This window comes from Neopsephotus bourkii, unplaced genomic scaffold (genome assembly GCF_033783945.1).
Source record: "Neopsephotus bourkii isolate Nb327-2 ecotype Australia unplaced genomic scaffold, CSIRO-AGI_Nbou_v1 NB_1792, whole genome shotgun sequence".
Lineage (NCBI taxonomy): Eukaryota > Metazoa > Chordata > Aves > Psittaciformes > Psittacidae > Neopsephotus > Neopsephotus bourkii.
Window position 1 is genome coordinate 1,188,409 of NW_026902266.1, and position 21,889 is coordinate 1,210,297.

General features: G+C 37.6%; 1 protein-coding gene across 1 annotated transcript in view; it reads right to left on the reverse strand.

Annotated features, from left to right (window-relative positions):
* FSIP1 (fibrous sheath interacting protein 1) overlaps positions 1–21,889 on the reverse strand; it is an 82,448-nt gene that overhangs the window by 50,590 nt on the left and 9,969 nt on the right. The window contains exons 7-10 of the mRNA XM_061380214.1: positions 17,093–17,193; positions 16,220–16,324; positions 10,665–10,829; positions 2,459–2,596 (exon numbers count right to left, since the gene is read on the reverse strand). Of these exons, the coding sequence (XP_061236198.1) occupies positions 2,459–2,596; positions 10,665–10,829; positions 16,220–16,324; positions 17,093–17,193 (509 nt within the window). The remainder of the gene's footprint in view (positions 1–2,458; positions 2,597–10,664; positions 10,830–16,219; positions 16,325–17,092; positions 17,194–21,889) is intronic.

Below are 21,889 nucleotides of genomic sequence, written 5' to 3' on the forward strand. Positions count from 1 at the left end.
AACAGCCTCTAAAGCAAGCACTGTCCCCTTGTCTGAAACCTTTTTACCCGTACTCCATAAATACTCCATAACAGCTGTGCATTTCCAGCACTGCCAGCATAAATGTTACATAAGTAGACAGTGGCTGAAGTTTTCACAACTGCAGCAGCAGTGTTATCTGTAATTGAGATTATGCTACTGCAGTTATGCTGCTATCTGAACCACAAAGCTTTTGATTTGCACTGGAGATGCCCGTTTCAGGGCAATAAAAGAGAACAGGAACACTATTTGTCCTAACATTGATTACTGCAGAAGGTAAACATACTCCTAAATAAAGACATTCACAAGCCAAAGGTAGACTACATGGCTTTTTGGTCTGGCATAACAAACTCATGATGACCACTAGATGGACCGATCGGTGGATAAAGAACTGGCTACACGCAGAGTTGTGGTCAATGGCTCAATATCCAGCTGGAGACCAGTAATGAGGGATGTCCCTCAGGGATCAGTGTTGGGACCAGTCTTGTTTAACAATCTTGTCGGTGACATGGACAGCAGAATTCAGTGAGCCCTCAGCAAGTTTGCTGATGACACCAAGCTGTGTGGTTCAGTTGATACAATAGAGGGAAGGAACGACATCCAGAGGGACCTTAACACGCTTGTGAGGTGGGCTTGATGCCAACCTTATGAAATTTAACCATGACAAGTGCAAGGTCCTACACCTGGGTCAGAGCAATCCCAGGCACAGGTTGGGCAGAGAAGAGATTTGGCGCAGCCCTGTGGAGAAGGACTTGGGGATGTTGGTTGATGAGAAAATGAACACGAGCCAGTAGCGTGCACTCGCAGCCCAGAAAGCCAACCGTATCCTGGGCGCATCAAAAGGAGTGTGACCAGCAGGTAAAGGAGGTGATCCTGCCCCTCTACTCTTGTGAGACCTCACTTGGAGTATTGTGTGCAGTTCTGGTGTTCTCAGCATAAAAAGGACATGGAACTGTTGGAACAAGTCCAGAGGAGGGCCACGAGGAGGATCAGGGGGCTGGAGCATCTCCTGTATGAAGACAGGCTGAGAAAGTTGGGGCTTTTCAGCCTAGAGAAGAGAAGGCTGCATGGAGACCTCATAGCAGCCTTCCAGTATCTGAAGGGGGCCTATAAGGATGCTGGGGAGGGACTCTTCATTAGGGACTGTAGTGATAGGAGAAGGGGTAACGGGTTCAAACTTAAACAGGGGAAGTTTCGATTGGATATAAGGAAGAAGTTCTTTACTGTAAGGGTGGTGAGGCACTGGAACAAGTTGCCCAAAGAAGTGGTAAATGCTCCATCCTTGGCAGTGTTTAAGGCCAGGCTGTACAGAGCCTTGGGTGATGTGGTTTAGTGTGAGGCATCCCTGCCCGTGGCAGGGTGGCTGGAAGTAGATGACCTTAAGGTCATTTCCAGCCCTAACTATTCTGATTCTATGATTTCTTTTCTGTGCTCTTAAGAGGATCTGTGAGAGATCCAACATAAAAATGAATACCAACATTGGCTTTCAGGCCCATCAAATGACAACTGTATCATCTTAGGACTCTCCTTCCAAATTCATCTGTTTTTTTAATGTTTTATATATTTTCTCTCCTGCATACACTGCTTTGTAGCTCTTTCAGCACATACCAAACTGCATGTTTACAACGTATATGTAAAAAACAGTAAAGTTTTCTGAAGTCCTTGAGGTTCACCTGTCAAAAGTTTTTAGTTAAATTTCCTTATCACAACATGAGAGCAATGTAATAAATTATACTCACTGAGAGAGAAAATAATAGAATATCACTTGAGAGAGGTACATCTGTTTTGTTTTGTCACTACTGGCTCTGTGACTTAGAAATGAACATAATTTCTGCCTACTAGGTTAACAGTAGGATGCTCTTGGATTTGAAATTGTCTTTCCCCTACCCACTTTCACTGAAGTTGTAATAAGGATGAGATGTGACATACTTCTTCTAAAATGGTAATGATTTTTACTACTATTTCACTTCCATGCTCCTATTTTAAAGGCCCTTGCACCTATGAAATTCATGTATAAAATTAAATGTAAGTTACAAAAATACACGAAATCAATTTAGCCAAACTAAATCACACAATAACTTAGTGTATACAACATTACCACCGGATCAGCTCCTTCAAAAAACTCCGAGTTATGTAAGCCATTTTAAAAAAACCCACCAACCTTTTAGGATGTATTTATTTATAATTGTTTATGCTATCCCCCTCTGGAGAGAAGAGAGGATCATTTTCTTCACTTTGAAAAACACTATGTTAATGAGAAACATGCATTACAACTGAAAAATGTGTTTCCCAGGTTGGCAAAAATTGAGACTTTGCTTCCCCAGGGATTCCTCCCCAGGGAAGGCTACAGAATTCAGTTGTATTTTAAGACACACGCAATTATAGACTCCAAACTTTTCAAACTGAGGGGGAAAAAATACAACAAAAATAGAAAACTTACATGATTTCTCTTTACGGATTTCAGCTGAAGATCTATTTCTTTCAGACGATTTTGTTGATCACGTTGTTCCTTGTTGTCTCGCAGAACCTTTTCACCTGGAACTGCTTCTAGGCTTCTGTTTGCACAAACCAGAGACTCCTGACAAGAAGTGGCAGAAATCAGACATATGACTTTATATTCCTTCAAATCCAAGTAAGTGTTCTTTTCATTCCTATTAGGAAAACATTCAAATGTTTAGAATAACGTGTCAATTTCAAATTTAGCAAATGCATAATGTTATTATGCATGTTTTTAAATGGAATAGCTAAATAACAGGCTGGACTTATTTAAACAAAAAGTGTTCTTCCCCTTCACATTTTAAGAGGAATTTCTTGATGCTTAAATTCAGCAACAATAAAAATGCACTGAGAATAAGGGAGACTGAATGAGGGGTTCAAAACTTGTTCCTATTAAACATACAGGGATCAGAATGAGGCCAGAAGGGAAAGGAAGAACTGAAGTCTCGGTAGGTTTTGTTTACTAGATATCATGATAAATAAGAAAGAATCCTCTTGCTGCAGGTTGGCGTTAGATGCACAACCATTATTAAAGATTTCGGTTACACATTGTCAGATCCTTCAGGAGCTTTGGATAGGATTCCAAAGTTTCTTTCAGTCCTGAATGCATTCATTACATTTAATTTAAATTATTAAGAAAGACAAGTATTGGCAAAACAGAAAAGTTATGTTGTAATTGAGAAACACTAGGGCATTGTCTTGCAAACCAAACATCCTATAGAAGAACCAAAGGAATCCAAATAATGGCAGAGGATTAAAAAAAAAAAAAAAATCAAAAAACCCACCCCAAACCATTAGTCAATTCAACCCAAAGGAACATGAGCAACCATTTAATGAAAACATATTCTATTCATTCTTATTTTTAGAAGCAGCTCAAGCAATCTTAATAAACACACACAAGGGAAAGAATTTCAAGTAGCATGTCTAAGAGAAACAACCTTTGCAATTTAACGCTCAACAGAAAATTTCCCAACTACATTATATAAAAAAAAGCAAGCACCTGTAAACAACTTTTTCTAAACATCAAACCAATCCATGAGTTCTGACTTTTAAACCAAACTAGCAGTTGCCTGAAAATAGACTTATTTTAACACAGTACAAATCTTTGGATATATACAATCAGCAATAGTTGGCAGTACCATAGTGCCAGTAAATTTTCCTGTAACAGAGATATGAACAGCACCATCTGTTAATGACTAGACTCTCCCCAAACTGGGCTGAAGTTTAGTGTGGGATGCCTAAAGCCAAATTCTTGATATTGAGTGTCTAAATGTAGGCTTCTAAATACAAAGAGAGAGGGTTTTAATTAAATATGATACCCAATGGCAAGAAATCTGCATGACTGACATCTGTACAGAACATAAAAAAACCAAAGGACTTAAATTTGTTTATTAATACACGAAAGAAGGATATGATCTTTACATCTACAATACGAATAGAGCTAGCAGGGCAGCTCAAACTATAACTGAAGCTCCTTCTAATATGAGGAAATGGTTTTATATGGCTTTGTTCTCCCAGCGATTTTAATACAAATGAAATTGTTCGTAGAAAGGTGGGAAGGAAGATGATGGCATCATATTCCTTTTTCTTCTTTTTTTTTTTTTTTTTGTTTTTTTGGGGTTTTTTAAGTTATAGCTGTTTCTGCAATTACATTTCTAAATTTACTATTTTGATCTTTGTATATATAGATATATTACCATGTGAGCAGCTAGTGCTCAGCATGGATCAGAGCTGTAGTTCTGATTTATTTTAAAAATCAATGTTATAAATACACCTATAAGAATATGCTGCAGCTCGTGGTACTGAGAAGCCACTAAATGCTATACTATACTTCCCAGTATTTTCTTCTGGGGCTTGTATGCATGGACTACTGGTTGGGATTTTTTGTATGAACTGAGCCTTCAAAGCACAGCTCAAACTTCAAACAGCATCTCTGAAAATGATGTTGCTGCAGTACCAGCTGGATTCAAAAGGTGACAGTGAGAGGAGTTAAAAAGAGTTACTACTTTTCGCATACATTTTTTTAAAAAAGCTGTATGCAGATCTCTGCCTTTCAAATACTTTCAGGCATACATTGTTTCATTTTGCAGACAGCTCAGCTACTGCCAGCACTTACGAGCAACACCTTCAAACTTTGGGAAAACTGTGTATCCTGACTTATTCTTTCTTTTATTATAGTACCATTTTAAGCCTGGTTGCTTCTCTGGTAAGACATTATTGTTCTGTCAAAGAAAACTCTTAACTGGGATAAACACAATGACTTTATTCTCCATAAACTTCTCTTGAATATTGATTTCTGCCATATCACCTAAAGAATTCCTATCAGTGTGCTGGATAAAACCTGGACTGTAAGCATTTACAAGAAATCAGAAGTAAAAAGTATTTGTCTCGACATTTCTCCAACATCAATATCCACAACAGCCATAATTCTAGTTAGATGATAAGGTAAGAAATAAAAATAAAAATTCTTATTTATTCTCTCTCTTTCCTCTCTGATCAGAATGGTTTTGCACACTTCAAATACATTCCTTTTTACTCCTTTTTTCTAAACTCTGTGTAAGTCAATCTTTGCATAGAAGCCATTCTACACTTCTGAACATTCTGGTAACCAGTTTTCTATTTTTTTTTTTTTGTACTCCTTATGACATCCAGGGAGGACAACTGCACAATGGTCCAGCTATATGGTGCACTACAGACGCATACAGCAGCACACTGATATTTTCTGTTTCATTCTGTATTCCTTTCATAATTGTTCCTAATTATCTATTTGACATCTGATCACTACAAAGCATTAAGTTGCTGCTTTCATGGAAGTAGTTCTTACAGTCTCATTTCTCTCAGGCATGGATAGTAATGGATCAGAACTCACAACATATCACAGTATCACAGTATCACAGTATGTTAGGGATTGGAAGGGACCTCAAAAGATCATCTAGTCCAATCCCCCTGCCAGAGCAGGAACACCTAGATAAGGTTACACAGGAACGTGTCCAGGCGGGTTTTGAATGTCTCCAAAGAAGGAGATTCCACAACCTCCCTGGGCAGCCTGTTCCAGTGTTGAGCAAAGTTGAAACTTTTCCCCACTTACTATTTTTTTAATAGTTTTCTCAAGATGCCAGAAATAAACATAGGAAGTATTATATCACAAAAAAAAAAAAAAAAAAAACAACCTTATTCTCAGCATTTCAGATTCTTCAAAACATTTTATGTTTCAATTATACGGCATGTGTACATAGGGGAACTCAGTTTGAGATTAAAGATCTAAGTATCCTAAAGATAAAGTAGAAAATAAAACTGTTACACAAGGGAATACATAAGTACTTAGCAACAGCCAAAGCTGTAACAATTCTAGTGCAAAACAGAAATATCCAGTATTTGAAATGGCTACACTTATTTGTTGCACTCCCTTTTTTCCAAAATTCTAATGTCTGTTCTACAGACATTATTAATTCTATATATATGTCTATTGCATAGACATTTATAATTCTATAAAAACAAAATCCCAGCTAATGAAAGGTATTAGTGTCATACAATCTTCTTGAGCCACAAAAACGCCTAATCAGCCTATTAACCTGCTTCTAACCATGCCCTGAAATAGATATCTATCAAAACCATCTTTTTGCTGAAGTACTAGCACAGGGTATAGACCACCAAAGAGTTCATTAATTGAAAAATTAGTTTTAATTATACTCGTCCAAATATCTTCAGAATTTTTATTATTTTGAGTATTTATTTAGTTTTAAACTATCAACTGTAGTCTACTGCTATAACTGAAAAATGAACACTTTTCTGATAAAAGAAACCAAATCAAGTATGAAAGAACTCATAAGGGTAATACACAACATTAGTCATCTTCACAGACAATCAAACAGATAGATATTATGTTTTTCTAAACACCATCTCCATTTCTTTTTATTTTCAGGTAGTTTTCCAGCTTTTCAAGCTGGTAACTTGACTCATCACACACAATCTTACATCTCATATTGTTCATCCTACCATTTTCCTGTCTCTTCCAGGATTACATTCAACTTCATATTTTTAGGAAGGAACAAATTAAACAAGACAGAAGCATTTTTAAATATGTAATTAAGTTGGCACCAGAACAAAGAAATGCTTCAAAAAAGAAATGCAGGTCTGGTGAGAAGCATTTCCATGTAAAAGAGAACATTAATCATGGAAAAGCATTCTGAATTCATCTGAGCTCATTGCACAAAAAGACAAATCTGTATGCTTCTCTGTAACAGCTCAGTGATGGTACTGCAGGATAATTAAAACCAGTTGTTAAAGATTTCAGAGTCAGATTTCCTATACCCTGCCAAAGTATGTATCAGTGGCAAAAGTAGCTCTCCATTGAGCCAGTGGTGTTTGTGTTTTGAAAGTTGTACCTAATGCAATTCTTGGCTGAAAAAAGAAGGAAAAAAAAAGTACCACTTTATGATATGCAACTTTAACCTAATTTTATTTTAATTATGTCTAAAGCTCTAAATTAAAATCCAAGCAAATTATGTACATACTAACAATTGTTCCAAATGCTCCTCATCACTAATACATGATATCCTACTCAGACGAAACCCACATCTCATGGAAATCAGAAATAATTTCACCACTAATTTTTTGAAGAAAGATTAATGTCACTGAAATCAGTCTCTGATTGGAACTGAAAGTCATGTTCCAAATTAGACTGGTGTCCTCCAACAACTAGACTCATTCTAAATAAATTCTGTATGCTCCAGATTATTTTTTTTTTTTTCAAGCTTGGCACCTTAATTTGAAAAATGAAACATAAAAAAAAAAAAAAAAGCTCCTAACAAAGAAATATTGCAGAGCATTCTAATTTGCATTCCATAGCATCTGTGCCAACATCTTTATCTAGCAATTAAGTTTACAGAATTTACCTCACTTATAGGAGAAGCAGCAATAAAATATAAACTGAAACCCTGAATAAAAGAAATTAACAGAAACCTTCCTGAGACTTCAGTAATATCAGATTATCGCTATCAGTTTTGAATACCACAGATCCCCAGTCTCACGAGGATTTTTATCTCTCACAGCATTTAGAGAGTATGTGCGAGGATGAACAAATAGGGTAATTCCTGCCTATTTAATTTGCTGTTACTAAATGTGTCCCAATTCTAACTGGTTTTACAGAGAATAACAGCCTTGCAGTGCTGATAGCTAGTTTACTTCCTCATTTAGTTGCTATCATCAGCTGAAGAAGCAATTGAAAATTTTGTCATTGAACACTTGAAATCAAACACAACAAGGGGCAGACAACCAGAACTCTTACTGCTTTTGTATTGCATGTGACATTCACATTAACATATGACAAAGCAAGATCTTCTTCTGGCAAAAATATCATTCAATTAAATTTCTTCAGACCTATTCTGGGTAGGGAGCAGTTGCTTTTGATCGGGTTCCAAAGACATCCAGTACAAAGAAATCTGGTATTACTCTGTGACCCACCTATTATTTGAAATCAGAACTGATGTCTCAAGAATACAAAGTTTTGTTAAAAGCAGTTCATTAAAACTTCCCATTTATAACAGTATTAGGGAATATTGATAGTGATAAACACCACTGTCCTAAGAAGACCACAAGCAGCAACAAACTGTCATTTTTCATGCCTTTTGCCAGGAAGCTCTCTATAAACTCAAAGTAGCCACTAATTTTTCAGCTACTGTTGCTTCCTGCTTTTTTAAAAAAGCAATTATTAATTTAATTTGAAACAGAAGGTGTGGGGAATAAACTCGCATAAATAAATTCAGAACTTGACTTGTTATTGCTGTGTATGAAGAGTGACATTTTACCTACCAAAACAAAAATAACCATAACCAAGAACACAGGACTAATAGAACTAAAGGCGAGACCTGGCAGGAACCTTCCACAGTAAGCAGTCAAGTGATAAGGTGATAAGGTGCACTGAACGTCTCAGACCCAACCCTGCATGCAGGCGGTTCAGGACATTGGTTGCTTGAGATTGACTCAGGAGATGACAGTCTTGTTTGGAAACATCGTGAAGGACTACCCTTTTTTCCAACCAGATTTGCCCATCCCACATTGCCCTTTTAGTCGTCATCGCACTTGTAGTAAGCATGGGTAAAGCCCTTCCCAAATCCTCGTTCGCAAAGCCAGGCCATCAATCAATCAAGCAGCCAAGTGCCTGAACGTTAAGACAACTATTTTCCCCTCCACTTACCATTAAAAAAAAAAATAAAAAATAAAAAGATTTAAAAAAAGCAGCTTAAATTCTAGGTAAATATAAACAAATCCATTCATGTCACAGTGCCAGATGCAGATTGCTCTGACCAAATCAGGCTTCAGGACGATCTCAAAATTTACTTGCCTGAAGTCTGGATCCCAGTGAAACTAAGGCAACCCTCTCCTCTGCTGAGGAGAGCAGCTCTGGACATGCAGAGAAATGGAAATTAAAGCACCTACAGGATTTTGTAGTCAACTAGGTAGGCACCTGACAACCAAGACACTTCTGGAAGTGGATAGCTGCAGAGTCAGAAGGTTTGCTTTTGGATTTTGTTTTGTTGCGTTTTTTTTAATTAGTTTTGCATTTATACAGTTAGTGTCCTTGTAAACCCAGTTTTAAATAACTAAAGCCTTTTACTCACTTCACCTTACATTTTGCCTGTTTGGTTCTCTCTCTGAATTTATAAAACCACCTTTAAATACTCCTGTTATTTGGTAGCTTTTATTAAAACGACTCATATGCTTATCTGAACAAAACAAACAAAAATGAAAAAGCAAAGACAAATGGAATCCTGTGTTTTCCAGAACTACAGTGTCTGAGAGCCTTTTATGTCCTGCAAAACAAAGTTGAAGGGCAGCTGCTTGTAACTAATGAAGGGTAATTTATGCAATTGATTCTCTTTTCAGTTGTTAAGTTTAGTATTATTAAACAAGGTAATGCATTATTCTTCAGTAAGCATACACATAAATTCCATTCAAATACTTCTGAGCTTTTACCTGAAAAGGAAGCAACAGCCACTTGCACAAACATTCCCAGAGTATTCATTATCATAGGCAGTCGAACTAACTTCAAGCAAGCAATCATTGGCAAGCTCAGGTCCATGAACCTGAAGTTACTTTGTGACAACAGCATTTGCGTGATTACCAACTCTAGGGAGTCACTATTTCACACATTAAATCCCAGTTCAGCATGATTGGCATCAAAATGTGACTTCTCTGGAACTGTTAGAGCAACAGAAAACACTGCTACAGGTAAAACAAAACCTGAAGGTCACAGAGAAGTCAATAAAAAAAAATGACATTAAAAAAGTGTCTTTATTAAAATTAAAAAAAAAAAAAACAACAGGTATTTTAGCCATTCAAAGAGATATATCCCTTATACACTTGCAACCGAAAACACGGTTTTGACAACATACTCTGTTTACAGAGCCTCTGATATACCTGTTCTGGTTATAAACTGTAAATTTTACAGAAGTAAATGAGATTTATGCAAATTAGTGCAAAATAGGAATTATAGTATTTTATTATATGCTCCATTATAACAATACCAGGGCAGAGGATAAATTGGAGTTTTCTATGTACAGAATTCAAACAATCATTTCCCAAGGCTAAGATCCCAAAGGTTCTTACTACTGCTGGTAATGGAAAAAGACAAAGGTCATTACAAATAAGGGAAACAAATTTCAACACATTTTCTAGTCTTTAATATTATCAGCAATTGCTTCATCTTTCAGATCATAAGTTAAGAAGCACATTTGGAACCCTGAGGTAAGAAGAAACCTAATTCTAATTCCCAAAGATTAATTATCATGGGTAACATGTCACCATGCTGACAAAATCACTGAGGCCCTTGTATAGGTAAAACCACCTGAGTTACCAATTCCTGCATATGAACTGTTTTCTTGAAAGTGTGGACTCAGCAAATGTAAAAAAAAAAAAAAAAAAAAGAGAGTCTTCGAATTACATACCAACTAAAAATACTAACATATCATTTTTTGGTATGATTTCTATAGGCAAAGATTTCACTTCATTCTTTCACACTTATTTTGACAACAAATAGAAGACACTAAAGAAAAATGCAAAAAATACAAATACAGACACATGCTATATTTTCACTTACATCAGATCTCAACACACACTTCAAACAAGAAATCTGAAATTCTGTAATATACCTGATAACTCTGGCTTGGAAGTTTTGACTGAGAGCTGGAAATAGCTGAAAAATCCCTATGAGATAATAGCGCTTGAAGTTTAATGTCTATCTCCTTTAGGTGATGAAGTTCCATCAGGTCAGGTATATACCCTTCTCCGGGTTCTTGCCAGCCACATACATCCTCCTATCGAAAGATACAGAAAACATTTAATCATCATTCCCAAAGACCTGAAAGGCGGTTACACATCAAGTGTATTTATTTTTCAAATCAACCATACTAAGAATAAAACATAAGTTTTCATCCATTTTAGTATATAGCTGAAACCTACCAAATATTCATGTACTTAGCACTCAAAAGCAGATATAGGCAGAACAATTAGAGCCATACATTTTCTCACCTTTAGATATAACCAAGCAGCAAATTAAAATGGACTTAAAAAATTAAATATATTTAATTTTTAGAAAGCATATGCATTTACATGCATCGCCCAAATGTAATAGCAAAACAGATTTCTGCTGTTTAGGTTTACACAAGCTTATTTACTTATTTCTGTGAAAGTCCAAAGCCTACATCTTCACTAAATAGCCACTCTAAAAGCCCTGAAATAAAACTGCTTAAAACCAAATGTTTTCCCTCCATGACAGCTGGCCACAAAGCAATTAGACAGCTCCCAATTTCCCCATCTGTTCTTCTGAAGGTTATATGACTCCCTTGATCAAGTTCTTGCACAGTCAAGAAAAGCATTTGGACAGTGAACCCCTTTTTCTGAAGGACACACCTCACTTTATAGCCTCTTAGCCAAGTTAGTTGAACCTTTAAAATAGTCTCACATCATGTCATTCCTATCATAGCTCCCTTCCATGGATGCAAACTCTTCCCTTGTTGCAGTTTCTGTATTTGTTAAACATAGAAGTCTCAGCTGCTCTTTGAAGGAATAATTGCTTGACATGGTCTAACTTGCATATAGATCATGTTGTCCACTGCTGCACAGCAAGCATCACTGTCTGATGCCCACATAAAAATCAACTTAGGAGTGCTGTGCTTCTTTGCAAAATAGTGCACAGGACAGAGATGAAGACAAAAGCATCTGGCAGATGTGGTTCCACCAGTCCTAAGATAGAAAACACAAAGAACATGCTGCTATAAGCTCACAATTGGAGCTAATATTGGAGAAGCACAGCCCTCAAACTGCACCAGGACTGGCTTCAACATCATTCTGGATTACTTTTGTTACACCTTGCATCTCAGCACTCCTTGTCTGCACACTTATTCTTGAAACACCATATTACAACTTAAATCCAAGGAACTGTACAGAGTTGACCATACAGCCAGCTTGAGACATCAACTATTTTTTGCTTCTGAAGAAGACAAATCCAAGTCAAAACCAGGCTTGGAATGAAACTGCAGACATTGATGCCACGGCAGAAACCACCTGGAGCCAAATCTCAAAATGAGGGTGTGAGATCCAATGCAAAACTTGCAGTGTATCACCAAAGAAGAAAATAGGCCATCCACAGGAAAGCAAAGGCACTGCTCTGAGGTGAGTAGCTACCACCTTTCTAGAGCCCCAGTATGTTATCACAAGAAACAGTGGGAGAGACAAAAACCAGAGAGTTATTTTACTCTTTGTGATTTACATGGCTTTTTCCTCTTGATCACAGTTAACAGCTGACTAACAAATATGTATATGTGCTCCTAGTACAGACAGTTGCATATTATGAATAAGCTTGGCCCTCTTAACTCAAACAAATGAGCTCATGTTCATGAACAGGTGCAGGCTCCCCACAGCAACCTGGCATTCCAGTCTCATACTCAGGGAAGCAAGTCTGCACAACCATCATTCAGTGGGAAGGACATTAGCGGATTATGTCTCTGTCCTGAGCACAAAGGAACACCAGGTAAGACCTTAGAAGGGGCAAGCAGGGATGCACGATAGTACTGCTGGCTTTGTTTTCCTAACAGAAGAGGGCCACCTTCCCCTAAGACTTCAAATTCTGTCTTGCAAAGGATTCATGTCCACCACTCCTTTACACCTTTCAGATTAGTCCTCTGGCTATTCAAGCAGTAGTGTCCACAGACAAGGAGGAAATACCAGTTTCCAATTATGATACCACTACTATGAGGTCATCTCTGGTTCATCCCCATTATCGTAAAGTGTATTAGTTATGAAAAGAAAAAAAGAATACCCCAACACCTGTCACAAGTTATCTCCATGCCAAGTAAAACTTAAAAGATAATTAAAAAGAAGACAGAGTCATCTCTTCCATGAAACAAAGTCAGTTCTTCTAATGCTTTCTCATACAAATATGACAACACAAGTAGTAAGCCTAACTGGAAATGACCTGACTCCAGAAGAGCCATGCAGAAATATCTCTAGAAGCTTTCCTGCTTTGTTGAAGCATCTGTTCAGGTGAGACAGTGACCATCATAGGTAACCAATGTGGTACTACACTGATGTCATGCTAACCACCCCTAATCTGACATTGAAGGGCACAGTGCAAACACACTGAAATGACTCTACAGGAGTCAGTCAAGCTGCAGCTGGGCTCAACTAGGTACAGCTCACTGTTTGCATCCCATGCCATCATATCCTAGTGCTCCAGGTAACCAAATTACTCTAGTAGTCACTTTACTCCAGAGTTAAATGGACTCAACACACTCTCTTCTGTATTTGCAAGATAGCTTTGCTTGGAAAATAAGCTGCTGTCCTGCCAATGTTTCCTGTGTTTTAACTCAGAACAATACTTTTATAGCAGCACAGTCAGTGCTTATTACTGTGGAACATCTGAAACAAATTATACCCCTGCAGCTTTGAAAATTAGATTAGCATGAATACATACTTCTAAAGTATTTTAAATACTCATAAAACACTTTATTTAAAAAGTGAGAAATACTGCTTGGATATTTGACATATTTAGTAGTCCAAGTCAAATTAAGTTGATTTAACCTGATCCACATTACGCTATACAGAGGAATTCATACAGCATAGCCAGATCTGCCTTGATTGATAACCTCCAAAACACTATTTTAGCCAGTGTGGTTGCATCAGTTTTTTAAAAGTTAGTAAGAAGTAAGATGAAAGTAGCCATCAGCTGGACAGTTACCTGGACCTGCTTGAAGCAGTCTAGATTACTCATTACCTGATAATTTCCTCATGATCTTTGTTATAGAGCAGCCACAGGAAATGCCTCACCCATAATAAAATTCAAATGTGAGACACAACAAATTCATCTCCAGACTAGACACGTTTAAGTAACTAAACCTTTCTTTTATTGTACTTTGGTTTTAGATTTAGGAGCTGTTTTCTTTGAAGAGATGATCTAGTACAGACGACTAACTCACAAATTACCTTTCCCATTCTTGTCCATTGGTCAAGAAGATAGAGCAACACACATCCTGTGATCTATTTAATACCCGATATAAATAGTAAAACCTCTACAGTTTTATGTCCTCACACTGAAACACGTCCTTGATGAGGAAAAAACAGCCACAACACTCTCCCTATGGTTTCTTCCTATTAGACTGGATGAAGTACTGTTACAGCTGAACAGTCTGTCACCCTTACTCAGGGTTCTAATGCCAATCCTGCTGCAAGCAGATTTAACAGAATACCTTGAATCTTTTCAAAATGCACAGACAAAAAATTAACTAAATTATGATCCAGTGCGCTTTAACTTCATTCTTCTAATATGCAACAAATTCAGAAGTAAAATAAAAATCAACTTTCCTAACCAGTAGGTCAACATTAGGCCAAAGAGCCTTCCACTGTATTGTTTTGAGTGCTAAACTATGTCAGATAAACCAAATACCTATGCAACATCATTAACTGATGAATATTTTACACACATAAGTAAGTCAATCTGCAATCTCAGCATTCATGTCCAAAAATAATTAAGTTTTCTATGTAAAGTAAGGGAACAAATATCAGGCCAACAGGAAGACTGGTATAATTTTACAGATGTTTTTCATCTCATGAGCATAAGCACTTAGCATGGCTGATAGTTTTAAAACTTTATATACCAATGATCAGCAAAGGTTATGTTTCTGCGCTTCTACATTATCTTACTGTGAATGAAAAGTTACTGTTAAAATACTGCACATTATATAATCTTAGTCATTTGACCACCAAGTTTTCCTGATTTCTACAGACTCCTTAACTTTATTTGACCCACAAAGCTCTGAAAATGACAAAACACAGTGTATATTTACTAGTTCCCCTGGAGTAAAGGGAAAAGTTTTGGATTACAAAGTGAATGAGTTTCAACCTAGAAATCACACTTAAGTTGAGTAAATTACAGATTTGTTTAATGTTGTGAACCACGGGCAAGTTAGTTCTCGATTTCCATTCAGATGAAAAAAATCCTGAGCTCATATCCTAAACCCATGTCTGAAACGGTAATTTATGAAGGTGGATTTTAGACACATTTTAAGGAACAGTAACGTAGAGCATCACCTCTTTGATGTCTTCATCACCTTATTAAAAAATAGATTAAAATAAAATACAGGAAGAGACAATTTAAAAAAATAAATTGCATTTGCTTTTGTTTCTTTCTTTCACACCTAAGCTGTTATTTAACCTACTGAAAAATAATTTACTGCAGATCACTTTAGCTATATAAATTAAACTGAAACTGGGCTTTGGATATACTTTGTTCATTCTACACAGAGTTCACATCTTTTCTCTTAGGTATTGTGATTCAGTGTATGCTTTTAAATTCTGTGGAAAAGCTCATAATATTACTATAGACTTAATGTTCATTTAAATGTAAAACAAATTAGAAAGGTTACCCAATTTCTTTACACAAGCATTTTCCCCAATATTTCTTCTTGTTTATTAAAATGCAGGTTTCTTGAAGTGTTATATCAAGCTTACATAGTCAGAGGATGTTAATTCTATGAAAACACATAACTTTAACATATTTAATACTATATTGCTGAAAAGTACTGTAAGTTCCTAGTATGATTCATTTTTCTACCCAAATTTTATCTTCCCATCCTGACAGCCTTATGATTACTTCTGTGAAACAGCCCCAAAACACTCCTTCACTGTGACATTCCCCTCTAAGTAGTATCTGATAAAGGGCATCTTCTAGTAACTACAAGATCAAAAGACTATATGATGTCTTCACATCACTGGGAAACATTTTGAGGCACAGACTCTCCTAGAAGAAGTAACAATCAACTCTTTTACCGTGAAGAGTTCTTCTGAAATAGTTGCTGACCCCTTTACCTGAAACTACAGCACTAGCCACTCAGATTGATAGGCCATAACTTCACATTTTATGCAGAGAAAATAGGTCATCTTTTTCACAAAGTGTCCTTCTGAGGCTCCTTCCACCCATGTCGAACTTTCAGGTTCTGTTGCTTTTCTGAGGCTAGGCATGTCCAGGTGCTAGTAAAATTAACAAAGCAGCCAATGAAAAATCATTCTTGAAGACAAAAGAGCAATTGGATTTCTCCAGCTTTTGTCTCGTATCTCAGTGATTTACTTCATGGTAGGACTAATACCAAGTCAAATTTAGAATTACCATAAAAATAAGCCAAATAAAGCAGGACAGTACAAATTGCCATACCTCAGGACCTTGCAATTCGGTTCCATCTTCTGTATCTTTCAGTAGTTCAATTAGCCTTTTTCTTTCTTCTTCAAGCATGAAACGGTTTTCTGAATCCTTTGCTAGCTGAAATATTTAAAAAAAACCCACAAAGAAACAAAAAAAAAACCCCAAAATTTAGAAGTCCATTAGCTCACACAGCACTAAAACAAAGTGTTTAAACTCTCTGAAATTAACATCCAAATCGTGCTTATTCCCATAATAAAAATTATCACTCTGACAGAAAAATCTAGATGCCTACATAAAAACTGATAATCTTATAGTAGTTTTTGACATAGGAGCGGGGTGGATATTTTTTACTAGATGAAAAATTATCACAGCTACTAGAACTTCATAGGAAGAAAAAAAAAGCACAAAAATCAAGGCATCTGTTTTCTGACAGAAAGAAGTCTTCTGTAAATAACAGTCCCATGCAGGCTATACAACAGCAACTTGCATACCTATTCCTTATCTATGCTTAAGAACATCCTCCTTTAACTTAATAGCAAATGCACTTAACAAAAGTCTTAGGAAATATTTGCCCTCAAAACTAGCTATGCCCAGACACAAACAGAACAATTCCGTTTCCGATACTCTTTAGCATATACATAGGAGCAGTATTATCCCCATCAACATAAGCATCCAAGATGAGAACTACCTTATAGAATACTCTGCCATAAGCAACACTTTTTAACAGGAAAATTTTTTCATTTATGCCTAATTAGCTTTTACTGTTCCTGACTCAAAATAAAAACAAAAATCCACAAAAACAAAAAAACGGTTCCAGAAGTATTTACATAATATTTTTAGTTAACACTTAACAAAATGTTAATGATTTTATGTGTTAATGCTTACCTCTATGTTCTTTTTAATGAAATCCTTATTATTTTTATTGTTGATATGCATTTTTTCTGGTTCATTAAGAAATTCATTTATTTCTAATTCACTTGGATAATCTGAAGTTTGAGGAAGAAAAGTTGCTGTGTTATAATTCCTTCTCTGATTCAGTAAGAGCTGTAATAACAGCAATCCCATTAAAACTTTAACAAAGTGGATAGATAAACTTTTTATATACTGTTTTCATTGTTTATATGAACAATATTGCTAACTTAAAACATAATTATTGTCAAAATCCAATCTTATTTTAAGCTTTTATTATATGAGACCATTCAATGTTGCCAAAAATACTTTGGATTTCAAACCTCAAAAATGTTAAACATGGTGGCTTTAAAAGCCACAGCATTCTTTCAAACCCTATCATTGTTTTAGTTCTATCATCCGTATGAAACCAGACAATAATTTTTTTGAAAACCACAGAAATATTTGGAGACATATCAAGTACATTTTTAAAAATAAAACAGCTGAAGAACAGATGATATAGTTGATATTATAATACAGCTTATAAAACAAAGTTTGTTTAAAAATAAACTTGTTATAGACCTGTAAAGTTATTACAGCCACGATACTCTGACAACATCATATGTATTGCTCTTTCCAACAACAGGGTTTTATCCATCACAAAAATTAGAACGCATTCTGTTTTTCAGAGACCAGTTTTAAAACAGCAATTCCTTTACAGACAGCAAGTATTTATCACATTAAATAACCAGTCTAAGCAAATATAACCAAATTCCATGTCTCAAAAACTGCTTCAGAAGTAGGCATGATACATTTTGCTCTTCTGGGAAGTCGAGATTTGAGAAAGGGGTGTGCTATTTGCCTACAAAAACCCAAAATTAATGTTTGATAATAGAAGATAGGCTATAGAAATTTACATGGAAGTAACTCTTGTTCAGAGTGAATAGACTGCAAGCAAACTCCCAAAGGTATGAAATAAATTCCCTGCATCCTTTTTACACACTACGGACACAATGGGTTTCAGAAGCCACTGCTGTTCTGAATACTGGTAATGAAGCCTGTTATTGCTAATCAAGGACACTCTATCACAACTAGGAAATTGTGAAGGTGGAAGCTAAGAGACAAGATTCATTTTAAGGGAGGAATGAAGACACATGGTACGAAGACAGAGATATCAAAAGCACAGCCCTGATACAACCCAGTGTGAAAAAAAACATTTAATAACACAAAGGTAAAAGTCACATAATAGTAGACTAAGTGATAAAATTTTAAGAGGGCTACAGTCCATGTTTAAAAATTGAAACGTGCAGTCACATTTGAAAAAGTGCAAAGATCCTGTTGCCATCAATGGTTCAACCTTCAGGAAGATGCCCTTGTCGTATTAGCCAGTAATCAGGAAGACAGGTTCCTTCTGTTTACATAGAATGGTAGATGACAAAGAAATAAACAATTGCAGCTGACAGAATGGCAGCTGAAGCTATTCTTCTTATGTCACAACACATGTGAGAAGTTACTCAACCATACAAAATTGAATTTCAAATATGGAAAGAACAGAGGCAGAGAAGCACAATTCCATTTTGAATTGTTGGACACATTACTCTGCTACCAGAATCTGAAAGCTATACAGGACACTTAAAAAGTGAATCCTAGAAGAACCAGCACAGATGTCTGATTTTTGCCAGAAAGTCATGCATTCATTCATGGCTTGACTTCGCGAACGAAGATTTGGGAAGGGCTTTTACCCACGCTTACTACAAGCGTGCTGATGACTAAGAAGGCCAATGTGGGATAGGCAAATCCAGCTACAAAAGGCATAGCAGAAGGTCTCCTTGGGTGGAACAGGTGGGGCACGATTCTTCCTGCGTTGTCTTTTCTCCTCGAGACTAGTTCTTCATGAACTCTCAAAGGAGTCAGCGGCATTATGTATGGTGTGCCTCCAAGTCTCCCGATTGGAGGCCAAGGTGGACCACTGATGGTAGTCAATATGGCCAAGGCTAAGGTATTGTTTCAGGGAGTCCTTATATCTCTTCTTTGGGGCACCTCTCTTGCGGCTACCGGTGGCAAGTTCACCATAAAACACGATCTTGGGGAGGCGGTGATCCTTCATTCTAGAGATGTGCCCTGCCCAGCGCAGCTGCAATTTCAGCAATATGGCCTCAATGCTGGTGACCCCTGCCCGTTCGAGGACAGTGACATTAGACACATAGTCAGTCCAATGGATGTTTAGAAGCAGCGCTGATGAAAGCGTTCCAGGAGTCACAGGTGAGGACGGTAAATGACCCATGATTCAGACCCATATAAAAGAGTAGACAATACAATGGCTCTGTAGACACTGACCTTTGTACATTTCTTCAGGTGTTTATTACACCAGACTCTTTTATGGAGTTTTCCAAAGGCTCTATATGCCTTTGCTATTCTGTTGTCTATCTCTTTGTCGATCGTGGCATCTGAGGAAATGATGCTTCCCAGATAGCTGAACTGCTGAACTGTCTTAAGCTCTGACTCGCCGATGGTAATATGGGGATGGAGATAATCTTCTTGTGGTGCAGGCTGGTAGAGGACTACTGTCTTCTTCAAGCTGACTTCCAGCCCAAAAAACCTCGGCTGCCTCCGCGAAGCAAGATGTTAAACGCTGCAGAGCTGCTTCTGTGTGGGCAACAAGGGCAGCATCATCAGCAAAAAGCAGTTCACGGACAAGATGGTTTAGGGTCTTAGTGTGGGCCTTCAGTCGCCTTAGATTGAATAGGCTACCACCGGTACGATATCGAATATAAATGCCGTCTTGTTCGTCGAGGTCTGCTGTAACCCTTTGGAGCATCATGCTGAAGAAGACTGTGAATAGAGTCGGTGCGAGAACGCAACCTTGTTTCACACCATTGGTTATTGGGAAAGGCTCAGAGAGTGCATCACCATACCTGACTTGGCCTTGCTGATCCTCATGTAACAGAATAATCATTTTGAGGAACTTGGGGGGACAACCTAATCGTTCTAAGATCAGCCACAAGCCTTTCCTGCTCACAGTGTCATAAGCTTTGGTGAGGTCAACGAAAGTTACGTATAACCCCTTATTCTGTTCTCTACACTTTTCTTGCAATTGTCTGAGAACAAATACCATGTCTGTGGTACTTCTATTAGCCCTGAAACCACACTGACTTTCAGGTAGAAGTTCTTCTGCGATAGCAGGTACTAGTCTGTTCAATAGTATTCTTGCAAGAATTTTACCAGCAATGGAGAGCAGAGTTATACCACGATGGCTTGAGCAGTCTGACTTCGCACCTTTTTTCTTATACAGAGTGACGATGATTGCATCATGAAAGTCTGACGGTATTTTGCCTTGTTCCCAACAGCACACAACTAACTCATGGAATTTAGCGCGAAGTGCTTGGCCTCCGTACTTCCATATTTCAGGCGGGATTCCATCAACGCCAGCTGCCTTGCCAGTTTTCACCTGCTGTATGGCCTTAAGAGTCTCTCCCATGGTAGGGGCTAAATCCAATTCGTTTTTCACCAGATGTTGCAGAATGTGCTGGATTCCTTTGCCTTGGACTACACGAGTAGCACTAAAGAGGGTTTGAAAATGTTCAGACCAACGATTCAGGATGGAGATTTTATCTGTAAGAAGCGTTTGGCCATCTGCGCTAAGTAAGGGGCTTTGAACCTGGAATGTGGGTCCATACACTGCCTTCAGAGCCTCATAGAATCCTCTGTGGTCAACCAGCACAGATGTCTGATTTTTGCCAGAAAGTACCTAATCTATAAAAGCAATGCAGCCTCTACAATCATCTGTGTAATAAAATATGAAATTAGTTTTGTTTGAAGATTTAGGTTTGTCAAAACATCTAGAGAATTTCTCCTGGAAACAAAACAAAACAAAACAAAACAAAACAAACAAAAAAAAAAACAGAACAGTTAAAACTGTATACAGCACCACTCTTAATTTGTAGATAGTTTCTTGAATATAAGCCTATAATGAAAGATACTGTACCTTAGCATAACAGCAAAGACAAGTTTTTAAAGAATTTCCACGAAGAACCAATGATACACTGTATATTGAGTCACAGAATCCTAGAAAAGTAGAACAATTAGGGGTGGAAAGGACCTTAAGATCCTCTAGCTCCATCCCCCCTGACATGGGCAGGGACACCTCACATTAAACCATGTCATCCAAGGCTTTATCCAACCTGGTCTTGAACACCGCCAGGGATGAAGCATTCACAACTTCCCTGGGCAACCCATTCCAGTGCCTCACCACCCTTACAGTAAAGAACTTCCTCCTTATATCCAATCGAAACTTCCCCTGTTTAAGTTTTAACCCCTTACCCCTTGTCCTATCACTACAGTTCGTAATGAAGAGTGCCTCCCCAGCATCCCTATATGCCCCCTTCAGATACTGGAAGGCTGCTATGAGGTCTCCAAGCAGCCTTCTCTTCTCCAGGCTGAACAGCCCCAACTTTCTCAGCCGATCTTCATACAGGAAGTGCTCCAGCCCCCTGATCATCCTCCTCATGGCCCTCCTCTGGACTTGTTCCAACAGTTCCATGTCCTTTTTATGCTGAGGACACCAGAACTGTACACAATACTCCAGGTGAGGTCTCACAAGAGCAGAGTAGAGGGGCAGGGTCACCTCCTTTGACCTGCTTGTCACGCTCCTTTTGATGCAGCCCAGGATACGGTTGGCTTTCTGGTCTGAAAGGGCAGACTCAAGCTGGCTCATGTTAAGTTTCTCATCGACCAACACCCCCAAGTCCTTCTCCCCAGGGCTGCTCTGAATCTCTTCTCTGCCCAGCCTGTAGC